At 34.4% G+C, this 17,589-nt stretch overlaps 1 protein-coding gene across 3 annotated transcripts in view; it reads left to right on the top strand.

Annotated features, from left to right (window-relative positions):
* LOC136043825 (cell adhesion molecule Dscam2-like) overlaps window positions 1-17,589 on the top strand; it is a 285,713-nt gene that overhangs the window by 2,342 nt on the left and 265,782 nt on the right. For all 3 annotated transcript variants that reach the window (XM_065728754.1, XM_065728764.1, XM_065728771.1), the window contains exons 2-3: window positions 8,877-9,191; window positions 16,519-16,683. In XM_065728754.1, coding sequence (XP_065584826.1) covers window positions 8,877-9,191; window positions 16,519-16,683 — 480 coding nt within the window. The remainder of the gene's footprint in view (window positions 1-8,876; window positions 9,192-16,518; window positions 16,684-17,589) is intronic.

The raw sequence follows: 17,589 nt of genomic DNA on the forward strand, positions 1-17,589 counted from the left end.
TTTGGGGGTGGGGTTGAGGGGAGGGGGCTATGTGGGAGCATCTTTTCTTGAAGAAATATGTCATGAGGGAACAGAAATTCAATGAAAAGGGCGCAGAATTTTCTAAAATTACTATAAAAAAAACAATAAAAAAATAAACATGGAAAAGTTTTTTCGATTGAAAGTAAAGAGTAGCATTGAAACTTAAAACGAACAGAGATTATTACGCATATGAGGGGTTCTAAAAATACTTTAGCATAAAGAGTGAGGTATTTAGGAGGAAATAAAAAGCTCGCTCTTTATGCTATAGTATTTTTAGTAATTTCAACTATTTATTCTACGGCCTTTCTGATTCAGGGGTCATTCTTAAAGAATTGGGACAAACCTTACGATTTAGTGTAAAGAACGAGGTATTAACGAGGGTACAAACCCCCTCATGTACCTAATAAAAATTAAAGAATATAAAAGTTTGTTACGTAAGTTAATTCTTAAGTTACGTATATTTTTTACTAATAAAAAAAATTGTTTAAAATTAAAATTTATAGTTGCCTTTTTATGTAACCGAAAAAAATTGCATGGCAACTAGGCCTCTTTCCCCATCCCTTATTTTTCAAAATCGTCTGATCAAAACTAAGAGAAAGCCATTTAGCCAAAAAAAGAATGCATTAATGCATTAATTCAAAAACGTTCAGAAATTACATAAAAAAACTAGTTTTTTTTAACTGAAAGTAAGGAGCGATATTAAAACTTAAAACGATTAGAAATTACTCCGTATATGAAATGGGTTGTCCCCTCCGCAATCCCTCGCTCTTTACGCTAAAGTTTGACTCTTTGCCACAATTCTGCTTTTTAAAACAATTAAAAGCTTTAGCGTAAAGAGCGAGGGATTGCGGAGGGGACAATCCATTTCATATACGGAGTAATTTCTGTTCGTTTTAAGTTTTAATGTCGCTCCTTACTTTCAGTTAGAAAAGCTATTTTTTTTTACGTAATTACTTAAAAAGGCAACTAGAACATTTTCATTACGAACATTTTCATTGCGTAGAATAAATAGTTGAAATTACTAAAAATACTTTAGCGTAAAGAGCAAGGTATTACGAGGAGGTAAACCCCTCATATGCGCAATAATTTCTGCTCGTTTTAAGTTCTAATGCTGCTCCTCACTTTCAGTAGAAAAAAATTTTCATATTTATTTTTTCATTGTTTTTTTTTAAATAATGCTAAAAAATCTTGCGCCCCCTTCATTGAAAGTCTCTTCCCCCATGAGAAGCTTTTCCAGGGAACGATCCTCCCACATATCCCCCCCCCACCTCAACTATCCCTCCTAAACCAAAAAATCCCCCTGAAAACGTCCGTACACTTCCCTGTAACCATTACTATGTGTATACAAAGGTCAAAGTTTGTAACTTGCAACCCCTCCCACGGGGACTGCAGGGGAGTAAGTCGTCCCCGAAGACATAGTTATTAGATTTTCTGACTGTGGTGAATAAAATGGCTATCTCAGAATTTTGATCCGGTGACTTTGGGAAAAAATGAGCGTGGGAGGGGGCCTAGGTGCCCTCCAATTTTTTGGTCACTTAAAAAGGGCACTAGAACTTTTAATTTCCGTTAGAATGAGCCCTCTCGCGACATTCTAGGACCACTGGGTCGAAACAACCACCCCTGGAAACAAAACAAAAAAACAAATAAACACGCATCCGTGATTTGTCTTCTGGCAAAAATTGTGAAATTCCACATTTTTGTAGATAGGAGCTTGAAACTTCTACAATAAGGTTCTCTGATACTCTGAATATGACGGTGTGATTTTCGTTAAGATTGTATGACTTTTAGGGGGTGTTTTCTCCTATTTTCTAAAATGAGGCAAATTTTTTCAGGCTCACAACTTTTGATAGGTAAGATTAATCTTGATGAAAGTTATATAATTTAATTCAGCATTAATGGGATTTCTTTGATGTAACTATTGGTACCAAAATTCCATTTTTAGAGTTTCGGTTACTATTGAGCCGGTTTGGTCCTTACTACAGTTCGTTACCACGAACTGTTTGATTTCAAACAAATAGAAGCTTTTAAAATAGTTTCAAAACATCAGTATGATCATTCTGGAAAACTGATACAAGTATTGTTTGCACTAATAGACTAATCAGTGGCTGGATTTTTATGCATAGAGCAGCTAATCCTGTTACACGCTTTTCCAGAAAATTTCTTTCCGTTTAAATCAGTGACATCAACTCAAAGAAACTTAGAGAAGGTTGGGGCAATTTTTTTTAATCTAGGTAGGATTTCGTCCTTGTCTTTTTCCATTTTATCAATTAAGATTTTAGAAAGAGTATTTTCCAATAAAAATATACAGAATTTATTTTCAGAAACTAGGAGAGAAAGTCAACCCTAACGCCCCTCCATTCCTTTCAGGTGACGCTCCTGATTTAGAAACTTTGCTTCCGTAGTTAAGGGCAATTTAACCTTTATTTATTAGTTCCCCCATTTATCACTCTTAGAAATACCCTGTTTTACAATAGAATGAAATTAATGAGGAAAGAATGGAGGAAAAACTCTCCAGTTTGCAGTCAAAATATTCAGTATAATGCTAGTTTGAAGTAGAGTCCTTTTTAACACATATCTTATAAAGTAGGTGTGACGATTAGGGCATGACGGTCATGAGGACATTATGCTACTGTCTCTGTTACGTTTATCAGGCATATAAGCAGAAAGAGAGGAAGGGGGTGCTTCGAGCCCACCCTGAACATTCAATCTAAATGATTTTTTCTACAAAATTTTACTTTCTATATACGTAGTTAGTTTCCCACTTTTTTGCTTGTTTTTTTTTCAGAAATGCTGAATCTAGTTTCTGCGATATAGTCCAGTCAAAATTAACGACTTTATGTTAGATGGTTATGGACATGGTTTCTTTTTCTTGTTTATTTCATTTCACAAATAAAAAAGGACAGTGACATTTGAAAGCAATAATTCTTCGTAGTTGTTGCTTACTCAAAAATTCTCCAACTTAATTGTTGGAGAACCTTATTTTGGAATAGAAGGAGATGAATCAAGCTGTATAATATTAGACGAAGGTTTCATGTCATCCTGTTTTTACGTAATGTCAAAAGTTGTTCGTAAAAGACGCTTTGTCATACATAAATTTCTGCCATCTAACTCCTGTGCATTTTCTGTATTTTTAATAAAACACACTTGGAAAATTTAGTTTGTAATCGTAATTTAAAACTTTAGATTTGCTTTCTATTTATTCTCTGTGTTAACAGAATTAAGGAGATATGATTCTAAAACATATAATACATTCTTTATGCAAGAATGTATAATTCTATTTAAGGAGAAATCTGAAGGTTGTCTATGCTTGCTGCTTCTAGTACATAAAAACCATTCAGACTTAGTAGAAAAAAAACAATAATATTAGGAATAAAAAGAAAATTCGAACAATTTGACAGTCACCTCACCGTATTTTTAGGGCAACGAGTAAAGTTTTCAGTTAATCCTTAGGTCGATGACGCTTAGATTGCAAAAGCGAAACTGGTTCATCCGTTTGTTAGTGACAATCCCTCATGGGAGAGCCCTGTCTTATTTTCCTTGTCCCCACAGTCACTGAATATCCTACGGTTAAATTTTAGTACGGTATAGTCTTTGAAAATGTGTTCGTCTTTGAAAAATAGTCCTTGACAAATAAGTTTATCCTGCAGAAGAGAAACTGGTTCATCCACTTGTCAGTGAGGATCCCTCATGAGAGAGCCCTGTCATACCTTCCTTGCCCCCACAGTCAATGAATATCCTACCGTTAAAGGTGCAGCATAGTCTTTATAAATATGTTCGATCATAGCTTTCCACGCATATACAGCTGCTATAACTAACACATCATTGTAGTAAGAAGGCAATCAGAGCAGTATATGTTCCAACTTTGACCTATTCTTTTCAAATTTTTACTCTTTACCCTCGTGTGAAATCTCAATTTCCTTTCAGAGAAAGAGAATTTACTGAAAAAAAAGAAACAGAACAGTTTTCGCTAATAAGCCTTACAGCTTGTAAGTATTTCCAAGGGGGAGGAGGGCATTGTGTTTGAACATTTCCCCTGAAATTTTTCTCAGACTCGTAAAAAAGTAACAAAAATGCATATAAGCTAATTTTTAAAGTGTTTTGTGAGGTACCTGCTAAGAAGAAAAAATCAGAAATATCTAAACAATGGGACTTAAGCGACATACGAAAATTTGGCCTATCTCTCTTTTGAATAATATCCCAAGGAACGGATTACTATACAGAAAGAAGAACAAGGCGAATCGAGAAAATAATTCGTAATTACTGAAAACAAAATACATCTTGGGTGTTTGAATTTTTTCAACTTTAATAAATTCATTGACATTCAGTTTTTTTCCCAGTAAAGTTCAAATTATTTTTTGGTCTTCAGAAGGCATGGGTAGTATCAGTCCTACTCATGTGAAATTAGGCAGTTCTACGCTTGAAAATTATTCGACCTTATTTCTGTTCAGTTTTTAGTTTAATGTAGGTCTTTAATTTTCTTTGAACAACTTAACTTGCGGAAAAAGATTTTTAAATTAGTTGCACTTAAAACATGAATCTCCTGTAAATCGTTTGTTGTCAGCAATCCCCTTTTTAATACATATTATTGCAATTACTCATTTCAATATGCGTAACTGTTGGGCTCTGTTAAGCGCAGTTGTGACAGCAAAATAAATTTTACTTGAGCAATTTCAAAATTGAAATAAATTATTAAAAGACTTAAGTCTGGCGATCTAACTTTCTCTCTAAACAACTGTATTATTCCTACTATACCAAAAATTAGAGTCTAAAAGGAAAAAAAAATTATAAGAGTCAAAAATATTACAGTCTATAGCATCTTTAAAAAAGGCTCTAACGAGAAAGGTTTTTGATTCGTACTGATATAATAATTTGAAAAAAAATTTCAGGGAAGAAGTTTTTAGAAACAATAAAGAGAAGAGACACATTTTTTATTTCGAGTCATGTGTTTTATTTCTCGCAATATAAAAAATCACTACCACAATGAAAATTCCTCGAAAGAACAAATAAATGTAAAGAATGATTTAATATATGCTGGTATTCATTCCTGAAAGTCTCATTAATTTGGGTTTTTAGTTATAAAAAAAACTTAAAACTTAAATATATGTTCAAAATATGTTTCGTTTTCAGTAAAATACAAATTACGTTCTGGTTTTTAGACAAGATAGAAAGAGTTATCCCTGCTCCCTTTTGTGGTAGTTCATGCTCGTTTTGAGTTCGACTTGGTTGTTTATTGTGATGTATATGATTATGTGCTTATCGACAGTGGTTTACGGTAGTTTTACGCTTGAAAAAACAACGTGATTTTTTTTAATTATCTTTTTTTATATATATAATTCTCTGTTTTTCTTTGAAGAATTTCTTCTTTCGAACATTTTTTTTAAACTAACTCCTTTTCGTTTTAACTTACAAAGTGTTTTTCATTGTTTAAGAAAAGAGTGTCTTAAATCCTTTTGTTTTTCCTCTATAATAATTCAGGTTTTGCATTACTGTTTTTATGTTGCATAAATTCTGCAAAATTTAAAAATAATAATTTAACTATAATGCTCAAAATATTTAGGGTTCTGTATTGCTGACGGAATTCTAACCTTCATCATGTTACAGCCTTGAGTACGGAAAAGTTTTGTTTACCTATACCCCTCCACTATTTCAATTAAACCCTTCCACTCTATTTTCTTAACCTTGACTTAGATATCGCGGAAGCACCATTTTGGAAATCTTGGATACAAATGGTACATTTTAATTTAATTAAGTTTCTCATTTAACACTGCCTTGCAATTTTAATTTAATACCCTTAGCCGTTCCTGAGATATCGTGAACATGCTTTTCGGGTAAAATTGGACGCATATAGTGTCTTTTGATTTAGTTTAACATCTTCAAAAACATACTCTGAAGTTCTAATATAATATTTTGTGTTTTTCCTGGAATATTGCACAGACGTCCGTTGAACTATCAGGATATACAAAGTTTATTTTGATTCAGTTTTATATTCCCCTTAGCTTTCCCTGAAAGTTTGCATTGCTTTCCAACGTCAAATTGTGTGAAAAATGTTTCCATTGCAGTCAAGCATTAAAAAACAAATTTCTAAATATCAGGCAGCAAAGGCTGTAGAGTTGTGGTTAGTCTTGATTGAAGTACAACGCTACGTGCAGAAAACACTTCAAAGTTCTAATGTTTTTCTTTTTGGATAAAACGCCTGCTCAAACTTCGAAAGAAAAAAAAATGTAGGAATGAATCTGACATATGCAGAGTTTTACGATTCTGAGTTTTACGAGTTTTACGATTACGTTTTACGAGTTTTCCTCCGAGAACTGTAAAATCTATACGAACGCTATATTAGCTGCTTAGGAACTCACCAGGCTTAAACTTGAAAATAATCAGAATAAATCATTAGATCAAACTTGGAAACTTTTGTCATAATTCAAGAGTCAACGCTTTAAGTTCTTAAATGGATTTTAGAAACTTGAAAGTGTCAACAACGTAGCTTTAAAATGGATTTATTTATTTTGTGCAGAAACTAGTTAAAACAAGAACTTTTAGCAGCTGAATCAAGAGCAGGATACAAAGATACTTTTTACACTCGATGAAGTGAAGCTTAGACTCTCTAAGGTCTCTCATTAGGCTGTTTAACGAAATCAAACTGGATTCTTCTATCTGTCAGGGTGCAGTGGTAGCTAGCAGCCTAGTAAGAGACGATCACGTCCTACAGTAAAAAACTAAATATCCCATACATCATAAAACTAGTCAGATCAAAAAAAGAAGTACACTATAGAACCGTCTTGTCCAATTCCCTATGTAGGAAACTAACTGTCCCTTGGCTTGAATAACAAGAGAAATATATTGGTTTGAAAGTCAAGAAAAGTGACTGCAACCATGATATTCTTCATCGACGGCATATTTTTTTTTGCTGTCGTTTTGCCTCATCTAGTTTGGCACAGGAAAATCATAGAGAGCTGTTTAATGGCTCATTTGAAAGGACATTGATGTATTTAAAAACTTAAATAAAAAAGGTTTATAGTATTAAGTTGAAACTTTCAGGGCATTTTGAGGAGGATGTGGCACTAAACAGACGAAGCCCGAAAAGAGACAAAAACCTGAAAATGTAAATCTGTTAATCCGGTGACCCTTATTGCACAGGAAAAAAACTATTTAGGGACGCAAACCCGCATATATTTTTGTTGACTGAATGCCTCTCTAATATCAGGCGTGAACAAAAAGACACAAGAAAATATATTTTTCTGATTGACTTAAAATGTTCAAAAATTGCCACCTAAGGTAAGGGTTTAAACATTATTCTAGAGGGAGAATTGTGTGAGGGAGACTGTGAAATGAGATCGAATTTTTTGCGTCTCAGATGAATTTATAACTTGCCGCTACAAGCCCTGAGCCTAGGAGATCCTAATTCACAAAGAAATTGTTTTTGAGAAGCCTCCTCCCATATAAGGCTAACAAAAATGTCTTATGTTTGGCTAAGAACTTATATCCTTTAGTTCTAGCGTCAAGAAGACTTCAATGTACAAGAAAATAGGGAAATATTGGTTTCCTCTGAAAAAAGGCGCATAAATAGGAAAGGACTTTTTTTTCAAACAGTTCGTGGTAACGAATTGTAAATAGAGCAACCCGGGTCAATAGTAACAGAAACTATAAAAAACAGAATTTTAATATAAATAGATATATCAAAAGAATTGGCTTATTTCAAGTATATGCTGATTTCAAGTATATATGTCTCATTCAGTTTATTCTTACCCATCGTACGAGCCTGAGAAAATTTGCCTGATTTCCGAAAAAAGGAACACCCCTAAAAGTCATAGAATCTTAATGAAAATCACACCATCAGATTTAGCGCATCAGAGAACCCTACTCTAAGGGTCTCAAGCTCTAATCTGTAAAAATGTGGAATTTTGTATTTTTTGCTAGAAGAAAGATTACGGATGCGTGTTTATTTATTGTTTTTGTTCCCCATGGTGATCGTATCAGCTCTGTTGTCCTAAAATATCGAAAGAGGGCTCACTCCAATGTAGAGTTAAAGTCCAAGTTCCCTTTTTAAGTGGCCAAGAAGATTGGAGGGCAACTAGCCCGCCTCCCTTGCCCGTTTTTCTCAAAATTGTCTGATAAAAAATAGATTTTCTGCTGGGAGATTTTCCACTGGGATAAATTTCCATGGAGAGAGAAGTTTCCTGGGGGTGAATTTTTCAGGGGAAATTTTACGCTGGGGGAATTTGCCAGAACTATACAAAATTATGTCTCGCTTTCTCTTTGCCAACTCAATTTTACGTTTTTAGTTTTTTTTAACTGAAACTAAGGAGCAACATTGAAACCTAGAATGATTGCATATTTTTACGTATATGATCGAGGTTGCTCCTTTTCACTACCTTGCTCTTTACGCTAAAGTTTGAATTTTCTCCCAATCCTTGGGAGAACGACTCCTGAAACACAAGAGTCATTAATTAGAACAGTAATAAGTTTTTTTAAAGTACTAAATACTTTAGCGTAACAAGAAAAGGCTTGAGGAAGAGCGACCCCCCTCGTATATGCAATAATTTTTGTTCGTTTCAAGCTTTGATATAATTTTCCATACGGCTTGAAGCTTATGCCTGTAAGTCTTCGGGGCAAAGTAGCCCTTAAGCTCAAAAAAGTTTGTCTATGGGTAGAACCCTAAGAAAAACTGGGGCTAGATATTATTAATTTTTTTTCTTTGATTGGCTTGAAAGTTAAATTTGAAAGCACTTCTCAGATACCTCATTTTATATTTCCCTCAAATAAATTCTTGCAGACTAGAAGTAATTTACACAAAATCACTAATAGCAAAAACAAAAAAGCGGTTTTCAGGTTTTGGTACATTCCCATTTTTTTTCCAGATTTCTGTATTTGTGAAGAACAATTGCTTCGATTCACCCAAGTTCCCATAGAACATAACGAATACTCTAACGACAGAGGCATTGTTCTGACCTGTAAAGGAGAAGGCACTCCTGAGCCAATTATCTCATGGATAAATGCTGATGGATCTCCAACTACTGTCATAGAGGGACTACGAAGGATCCAATCGAATTCCTTGATAATTGAACCATTTTCTTCAAATTTGTTCAGATCCGATGTTCACTCAACTGGATATCGATGTTTAGCTACCAGTGCTAATGGTAAATTAGTGTCAGTGGAAATTGTAGTACAAGCTGGTAATTATTTTCTCTTAAATTCAATTAAATGTAAACAGCTCCACATATCGTTATGAAGCTGATAACCATAAGATAAAATTAAGGCATAGAGCCTCATAAAGTTTTTCATGGGAGTAATGGGGCTAAGATTTAGCCCCCAAAGATTTAGCAAGTAAAAAAAAGTTGATCGAAGGTTTTTAAAATGTTCTCATCAAAGTGATGGTAAATTCTGGCTACTCAATGTGGCTTTGCTATTTGCCAATATTCGTGGGACATTTGTTATACACTACAAACGAAGAACAAACATATAAAAACAAACAAGAAAGCAAAAAAAGGAAAAACAAATGAGCAAGGGAAAATTTCAACCACTGACAGAGAAAAACAAAGCAAAACAGATCTTTTAACAAAAACCTCCGCAAGCCTTCAGTGCAAAAAACAACAACAATTAAACAAAAAAATTGCAAAAAAATAACCTTTACGAAAGAACTTATAACGCCCTTTTCCAATTCTGTGGAGTCGACATTGGAGTCGACAGGGGCATTGAAGTGCATTCAGATTTACCTTCTTGGTCAGTGTAATCAGGATTATACAGAATATTCTGCTAATGAATGTGACGGCTAAGCCGCTTTTTCTCGATAATAAATGATCTAATAAAGGTTTGCCCGTAAGGTACTGGGGACGTCATAAAGATAGCAGCAGTGGTCTTCTATTTTGTATAACTATTTAACCTACCCAACTGTTCCCGATTATAATAGTTTTTCTTTTCTCTCTGTTATCAAGCAAAGCTATTATCTGAGGAGGGGGAGGCATTAGTGATTCGACCAGTACCATGTTCTTAAGAAAAGGCAGAATCTATTAGTGAGGTTTTCGTTAAACGATGGACAGCGATTGGTATGATTTGAAGATGTTATGCACGCGTTAACCCTTCCTTTGCCCCATAAGCTTTTGGGGTACTGCTAAACGGTAAGTTATTTCATTTCATGTTTGCAGCGTGAGCAACGACCTAGTAAAAAGCGTACCACGGCCCATAATAATGGTAAGTTTTTTTTTTAAGTAACTGTCTGATGCAATGGAAATTGGTACTTAAATTTTATTATGATTTGACTGAAAACTATCGTTTTGATTCCTTTTGATTGTAAGAATTTATTGCAAAATCAAATTTGTGGGATTTTCAAAAAAGAGCCTGAAACTCCGCAAAGATGGCGTCTAATCAAAACTTTATTTGCACTGTTGAAGTATCAAGATTCAAAATCCTATGCAGGAGAATCAGATTCCCTCACCTTGAGCATCCCAGGTGAGCATCTCAAGGTGAGCAAGGTGAGCACCTTGAGAATCCCTTTTTTGCATGGGAAGCACTGTTGTGTCTCTTTTTTTCTTTTTTCCATTCTGTGATGTTGTCGTACCGAACCAGTGATCATGGTACGTTAGGAGAGGACTTATTTGAAAGCAAACCACCATATCCCCGTTTGGGCAACAAAGGAGGTTTAGCCAAAGTAAACTTGAATTTATGTCATATTTTGTCGCAAAATATCAGTTTTGGCCCAAAGAGGATTAACATGCCAGAGAATAGAAATCTTAAGATGGCAAATAAATTTTTCATGGTCAAAAACCGTAGACAAGAGGTTTTGAACCTCCCATCTTGAAAACTACAGCAAAGTGAGATTTTTACCCAAAGAGAATCAAAATGCAAGATAATAGAAATTCAAACCGGTTCAATTTATTCTGATGGTCTAAAACCCTAAATAAATGGTTTTTGCTTTTCCATATTGAAAAATAGCTTTAAAGAATGACCTGAATTCCGAAGTGAGCTCAGTGTTTATTCCACAGCAGAACTGTAGAAGTGAAGCGCACACGCACGCGCAATGACAAATGCTTCCGATGGAAAACCAAGTAGCAACTGAAACTATGTCTCTGACGGTTGGGAACTTCCCAAATTGCACGCTATGAGATATGTGATTTTTGGAGTAACATTTCGTTACTGGTTTATACTTAGACTATGTATAAGCTACTATGCTACTGTATATACTTATACTGGGGTTTATTCATAAATCGTTGGCTAACCCTAGCATGAATGCTTCGGTGATCACCAAGGCTTTTGCCAAATCCCTTCAGATACTGAGCTTTTTAAGTAATAATAGAAATCGTGTAATTGCACTCTTAATTGCATGTAATTACTTTTTACAAACAGTAACTGCTTTCTATTGTAATAATGTGCCACAAAGAATGTTTTTTTGGTCAAAGAGGTCAAAATATCAGGAAGTGTAAATTGTAATAGAGGAAATAAATCTTTCTTGAACTAAACACATGATATTGGACGGTTTGACCCATCATATTTAAAACTGGCTATAAGAACGTCAGCAAATGATGACTTTTTAAGCTACAAAAGAGGTCGTGCAGTATCTAAGTGGCGCTTTATGTCATTTGTGTCACAGATCGTCATTTTTTGCCCAAAAAGGGTGAAAATGCTAAGAGAGCCAATTGATGCTTCATTTTCGAAAACCTTGAGTAAGAGTATTTCAGCCTCCCTCCCATCTTGAAAAACGACTCTATTGTATTTAAATCCAGCCTTGCAGTATTACGTTATGCCGAGGTAAATTCTGTCTTAAGTCATAAATCCTCAGCTGATAATAACATGAATGCTAAAATTACTACTAAAGTTATTGATCAATCGTCAGCAGATAATGAACCTTTTAAAAAATGGCTAAAAGGTAGGGTTAGTTCTTTACTAGATTTTCACTCAAGGGTCAATTATCACAAGAAAGATCGTGATACAATAAAGTAATATTTTCTGCTATTTCGTGTCTGAAGACATCAAATTTAACCCAAGGAGTACCAAAATGTCAAGGAATACCAATTTTGAGATAGCCAACCGATTTTTCGGGGCTAAAACCCTTACCTTGAGGCCTTGGGCCTTTCCATCTTGAAAAACGAGGAAAATGTCTTTCTTGGAGTGTTAGTATGAACTTTATCATTTATTTATAACTCTTTTTTTCTGCCAGGGCAAGGGGGTTGTTTAAGATTTCAAAAAGATGGTTGATGGCTCAGCTAAAAATAATTACCTCTCTCTGTTTGCCTCTTATAAACTCGTCTTCAAAACTCTATCGTAAAGTATCTGGAGTGGAATGGCTGAGAAGAAAAACAAAGGTGCCATTATAATCTCCAACGCAAAAACCCTTCGCCAAAAGTTTTTAATCCCCCTTTTGCGCAGTCCCCCTTCCAACCCCTTTAGTGAGTGGAAAGCATTAATGTGCTTACAGTGCTTACGAATAAGTTGAAGCCTTAAGTGGAGGCTTTTTATTTTACTGTTTATGGTATTCAGAGAATACCATCGAAATAAAAGTTGAACAATATTACAGATTCATTTTTTCAAACATAGTAACTTTTCTCAAAAACTTTTCGGGAACTACTAAATTTGCTGTTTGTTATGATTTTTTTTTTTTGTAATTAGGTACAATTTTCCCAGAACAGGAAGCATGGTAGTTTGGATGATAACAAATGTTCTAAGCTGGTGCCTGAAGTCAAATTGGCCTTCTTTTGAGGATTCCACTTGTCCAAAATTTTACGAAGTCTTATGGATAGGATAATCTTATTATTAGTCCTAATCTTATTAGTAACTAATTTGATACTAAATTTTAAATATATTTAAAAAAAGAACACAATTAAAAATTGGGTCATATTTCTTCTGTTTGCCTTCAGTTATGTTTTATAAATATGTCTAGATGAATAGACCTGTCATTTCTGTAGGGCTCTCTATGCATTTTAATTACTTAGTTTCCTTCAAATTAAGCTCGAACCAATCAGCTGTAATAAAAATGAGAATATTTTACCCTCCTTTCTCTTAAAAGGATTATTTTAGTTCTAGAGGCCCATTCTTTCGGTGGAGTTTAATTTGTCCCGCCTAATAGCTAGATCTATCCTAAAGCTTTCCTTTAGATTACTAGCTGCAGGATATTTCTTCGTAGATATGCTTGGAATTTCTCTTTACAGAACCGATTCAAAGGAGTTTTCTATTAATTTCTGACCAAAATAAATTGAGAGTTCAACACTGGTAATGGTTGCACTTTGCTGAGAATGTGTTCCCAAATTGCATTGCAAAAAAGATGTGAAATTATGATATCTTCGAGGAATAAGATGAAAAATAAAACTGTATTTTTTTTTCACTGTCTGATTTCAATTTCATGAGATGATTCTACCTAAATATTTCGGTAGCCTAATCTTGTTGCAGAATTTGTTTTCTTAATTACTCTACTAGACTGCAATAGATCAATCAAATTTCAAGGATTGATTAGATTGGATCAATCATTTAACCATAATTCTTGGGGGGAGGGTTAAAACAGGAGCAAATTTTCTAGGGAGGGAATTTTTGTGGGGAGAGAATTTTTTGTCGGGAGGGATTCTCCGAGGTAAATTTCTCAGGGAGAGGAGAAGCGGATTTCCAGGTGTGATTTGAAAAAGACCGGAAATTAAATTTAAAAATTTTCAACTGAAAATGTTTTTCAATCTGAGTTTTTTTCAACTGAAAGTAAGGAAAAAATTTTAATCGCATTTTGAAGCTGATTTGTGGTAATTTATAGAAACAAACGATTCAATTGTTACTTTCTAGACACATACGTGATATGCTGTGTATTAGTAAAAAGTTTGCCTTCACCGTCTATTCTCAACACTCTTTACTCACTTGGACCTTTATCTCTCAGGAAAAGATTTTGAATCTGCCTTTGTGTACTTGCTATGGTCGGCAGCTCCAGTTTTCCACCCTTGTTTGCTTTTTATAGTGGGCTCACTTTTTTTTTACATTATAGACCCCTTTTCATTTTTGTTTAGTTTACTTCTTCCGAATGGTTATATCCTTCGTCTATCTTCATGGTTCTTAAGCTTCAGATTGGTTCCCAAACTGCTCCTTATTTTGGCAAAACCCAGCCATCGTAAAACTCAACGCAAAACTATCATCATTCAAAGATTACAAAATAAACTCCCCGTGGAAGAGAGGAGGATGAAAAATATTGTGAAGTTGAACCCCTTTCATTTGAACTCTTGAAATTCAAACAAAGGTAAAAATCTTAGTAAAAAAATCAAATGCATGGAAACACTACTACATTGCCTCTAATTCCAAATAAATACTATTGATTGAGCTTAAAGTCAATTGAATACATTTTTGTAATTCAAAAACTGAATCGTATACTCATCCTCAAGCCAATTGCTCATCTAGTATCGAACAAGCCTTCATTTTTCCATAGTAGCAAAAGGAATAGTACTTCTGGACCCCAATCTGTATCTAGCATCACAATCTCCTTTTTCTAGGGTATTTTTAGTCATTGTAAGATATTTTTTTATATTTAAGGATTGCAGGGGTTTAGCATTGGGTAATTTGAGACACAGGGGGGCAAATCGTCGCAAGTATAGCGAGATAACACGGGATTCTTAAAATTGTTTCTATTGTATTTACCGTCCCCTGAACCTTTTTTTTCTAAGGCCAGTTCGTGGTAACGAACTGTAGTAAGGAGCGACCCGGCTCAATAGTAACCAAAAATCTACAAAATGGATACCAATTTTGATACCAGTGTCTACATCAAAAGAATCTCATTTTAATGCTGATTTTAAATATATAAGTTTCATCAAGTTTGGTCTTACCCATCAAAAGTTACGAGCCTGAGAAAATTTGCTTTATTTTAGAAAATAGGGGGGAAAACCCCCTAAAAGTCATAGGAGCTTAACGAGCCATTAGACCATCAGATTCAGCGTATCAGAGAACCCTATTGTAGATGTTTCAAGCTCCTATCTACAAAAATGTGGAATTTTATATTTTTTGCCAAAAGGCAGATCACGGATGCGTGTTTATTTATTTATTTTTTTTCCAGGGGTGATCGTATCGACTTAGTTGTCCTAGAATGTTGCGAAAGGGCTCATTCTAACGGAAATGAAAAGTTCTAGCTCTCTTTTAAAGTGACCAAAAAATTGGAGGGCATCTAGGCCCCCTCCCACGCTAATCATTTTCCCAAAGTCAACGGATCAAAATTCTGAGATAGCCATTTTATTCAGCGTAGTCGAAAAACCTTATAACTATGTCTTAAGGGACGACTTGCTCCCCCAAAGACTCCGTGGGCAGGGCTACAAGTTACAAACTTCTACCAGTGCTTACATATAGTAATGGTTATTGGGAAGTGTACAGACGTTTTCGGGGCGAATTTTCGGTTGGGGGAGGGGTTGAGAAAATGGGGATATGGTGTCGGAACTTTCCATCGAGGAATTTGTCATGGGGGAAGAGAATTTCCATGAAGGGAGCGCAGGATTTTCTAGCATTATTAAAAAAAAAACAATGAAAAAATAAATAAGAAAAAGTTTTTTCAACTGGAAGTAAGGAGCAGCATTAAAACTTAAAATGAACAGAAATTATTACGCATTTGAGGGGCTCACCTCCTCCTAATACCTCGCTCTTTACGCTAAAGTATTTTTAGTAATTTCAACTATCTATTCTACGGCTTTTGTGATTCAGGGGTCATTCTTAATGAATCGGGACAAAATTTAAGCTTTAGTGTAAAGAGCGAGATACTGACGAGGGGGTGAACCCCCTCATATATGTAATAAAAACATGAGAATAAAAAAGTTCGTTACGTAAGCTAATTTATAAGTTACGTGTATCTTTTACTAATAAAAACATTCCTAAAAAATTAAAAGTTCTAGTTGACTTTTTAAGTAACCAAAAACTCGGAGGGCAACAAGGCTTCCTCCCCCACTCTTTTTTTCTCAAAATCATTTGATCAAAACTATGAGAAAGCCATTTAGCCAAAAAAAATACGCAAATTTAGTTTTAATTATTCCTCTGTGGAGAGCCAAAATCAAAACATGGATTGATTCAAAAACGTTCAGAAATTAAATACAAAAAACAAGTTTTTTATCTGAAAGTAAGGAGCGACATTAAATCTTAAAATGAACAGAAGTTACTTCGTATATGAAGGGGCTGCTTCCTCATCAACCCCCCGCTCTTTACGCTAAAGTTTTTTACTGTTTTAAAAAGAAGAGTTGAGAGAAAGAGTCAAACTCTGGAAACAAATGTTTCCGAAGATAATGCAAAAATAAAAAAAAGAGATAAATAAATAAATAATCATGGAAGATAAATTCAATATTACTACAATTTTACTCGAAGTAGCAGGATAGGATTCAAATCGTACTTTGTTTTCCGAATGTTCTTTGTTAACTCTTTGGTCAAATAATTCTGGATTTATTTCAGAGTAGTAGAAAAATGTGGGAGAGAAAATGGTGAAAAGTCGCTCATTTTGCAAATATTCCAAGAGGATGGAAGAGCCTACCCCCTATCCCCTTCTGTGTGCTACTTTATGGTTTATTATTTTAGTTATATCGTCAGATATTTCCATCTCAGTTGAAGATACTACTACTTTGAAAAACAACACCGCTATATTACGCTGTAAAGGAAAAAGTATCTCAAATGACTACCTTGTTGTGATTTCATGGACAAAAGTTTCCGACCAATTGACAATTTTGCCTTCTATTGAAGCCGGTAAGAATTTTCTTTTTTGAACATCTTGAAATGAAATAAAAGGAAACATGTGCAAAAAAAAAAATTAAAAGGAATCAAAGTAAAAAAGTAAATTTTATTATTTTTTCTGATGTCATATATATAAATATATATATATATATATATATATATATAATATATATATATATATATATATATATATATATATATATATATAAATATATATATATATATATATATATATATATATATATATATATATATATATATATATATATATATATATAATTTGTATATACAGGGTGACCCAAAAAGATTCGTACCCATATTTTATTCGATAAAAAATCCATCTTTTAACAAATATCCTTTCTGTTGCAGGACATAAAAGGTGAGCCTTTGGATGATCGTTAGCAGCTATAGTTGCCCCAAACATGTCTTGGACCAATCAGCAGAAGATATTCTTCCTAGAGACCTATTTTGTGACAAAATCAAAACTTCAATTGCCGCAACTTATTTTGCGACCTATTTTGGACGAATTTTTCCAAAATAGTTGCGGACTTATGATCTAAAGCCACAGGGGGAACTTATTCAGCCTGGAAAAAGAGGAAAATATTGCTGCAGTGAGGGACTCAGTAGGATGCAACCCTAGGAAATCAGTGCATAGATGCAGCCAAGAACTCGGATTGACAAAGGAGTGCAGGGATATGGAAGGAATGCAAGGACAGAAGAAAAAATTGCTGCAGTAAGGGACTCAGTAGGACGCAACCCTAGAAAATCAGTACGTAGACACAGCCAAGAACACGAATTGACAAGGGAGTCACTGTGGCGTGTTCTCACGTTTAATTGGACAATGTAGTCCCTCACTACAGCAATGTTTTCTTCTTTCCTTGCACTCTCTTTCCTGCCTGAATAAGTTCCCCATGTGGC

This window comes from Artemia franciscana, chromosome 1 (assembly GCF_032884065.1).
Source record: "Artemia franciscana chromosome 1, ASM3288406v1, whole genome shotgun sequence".
In the NCBI taxonomy this organism is placed as follows: Eukaryota; Metazoa; Arthropoda; class Branchiopoda; order Anostraca; family Artemiidae; genus Artemia; species Artemia franciscana.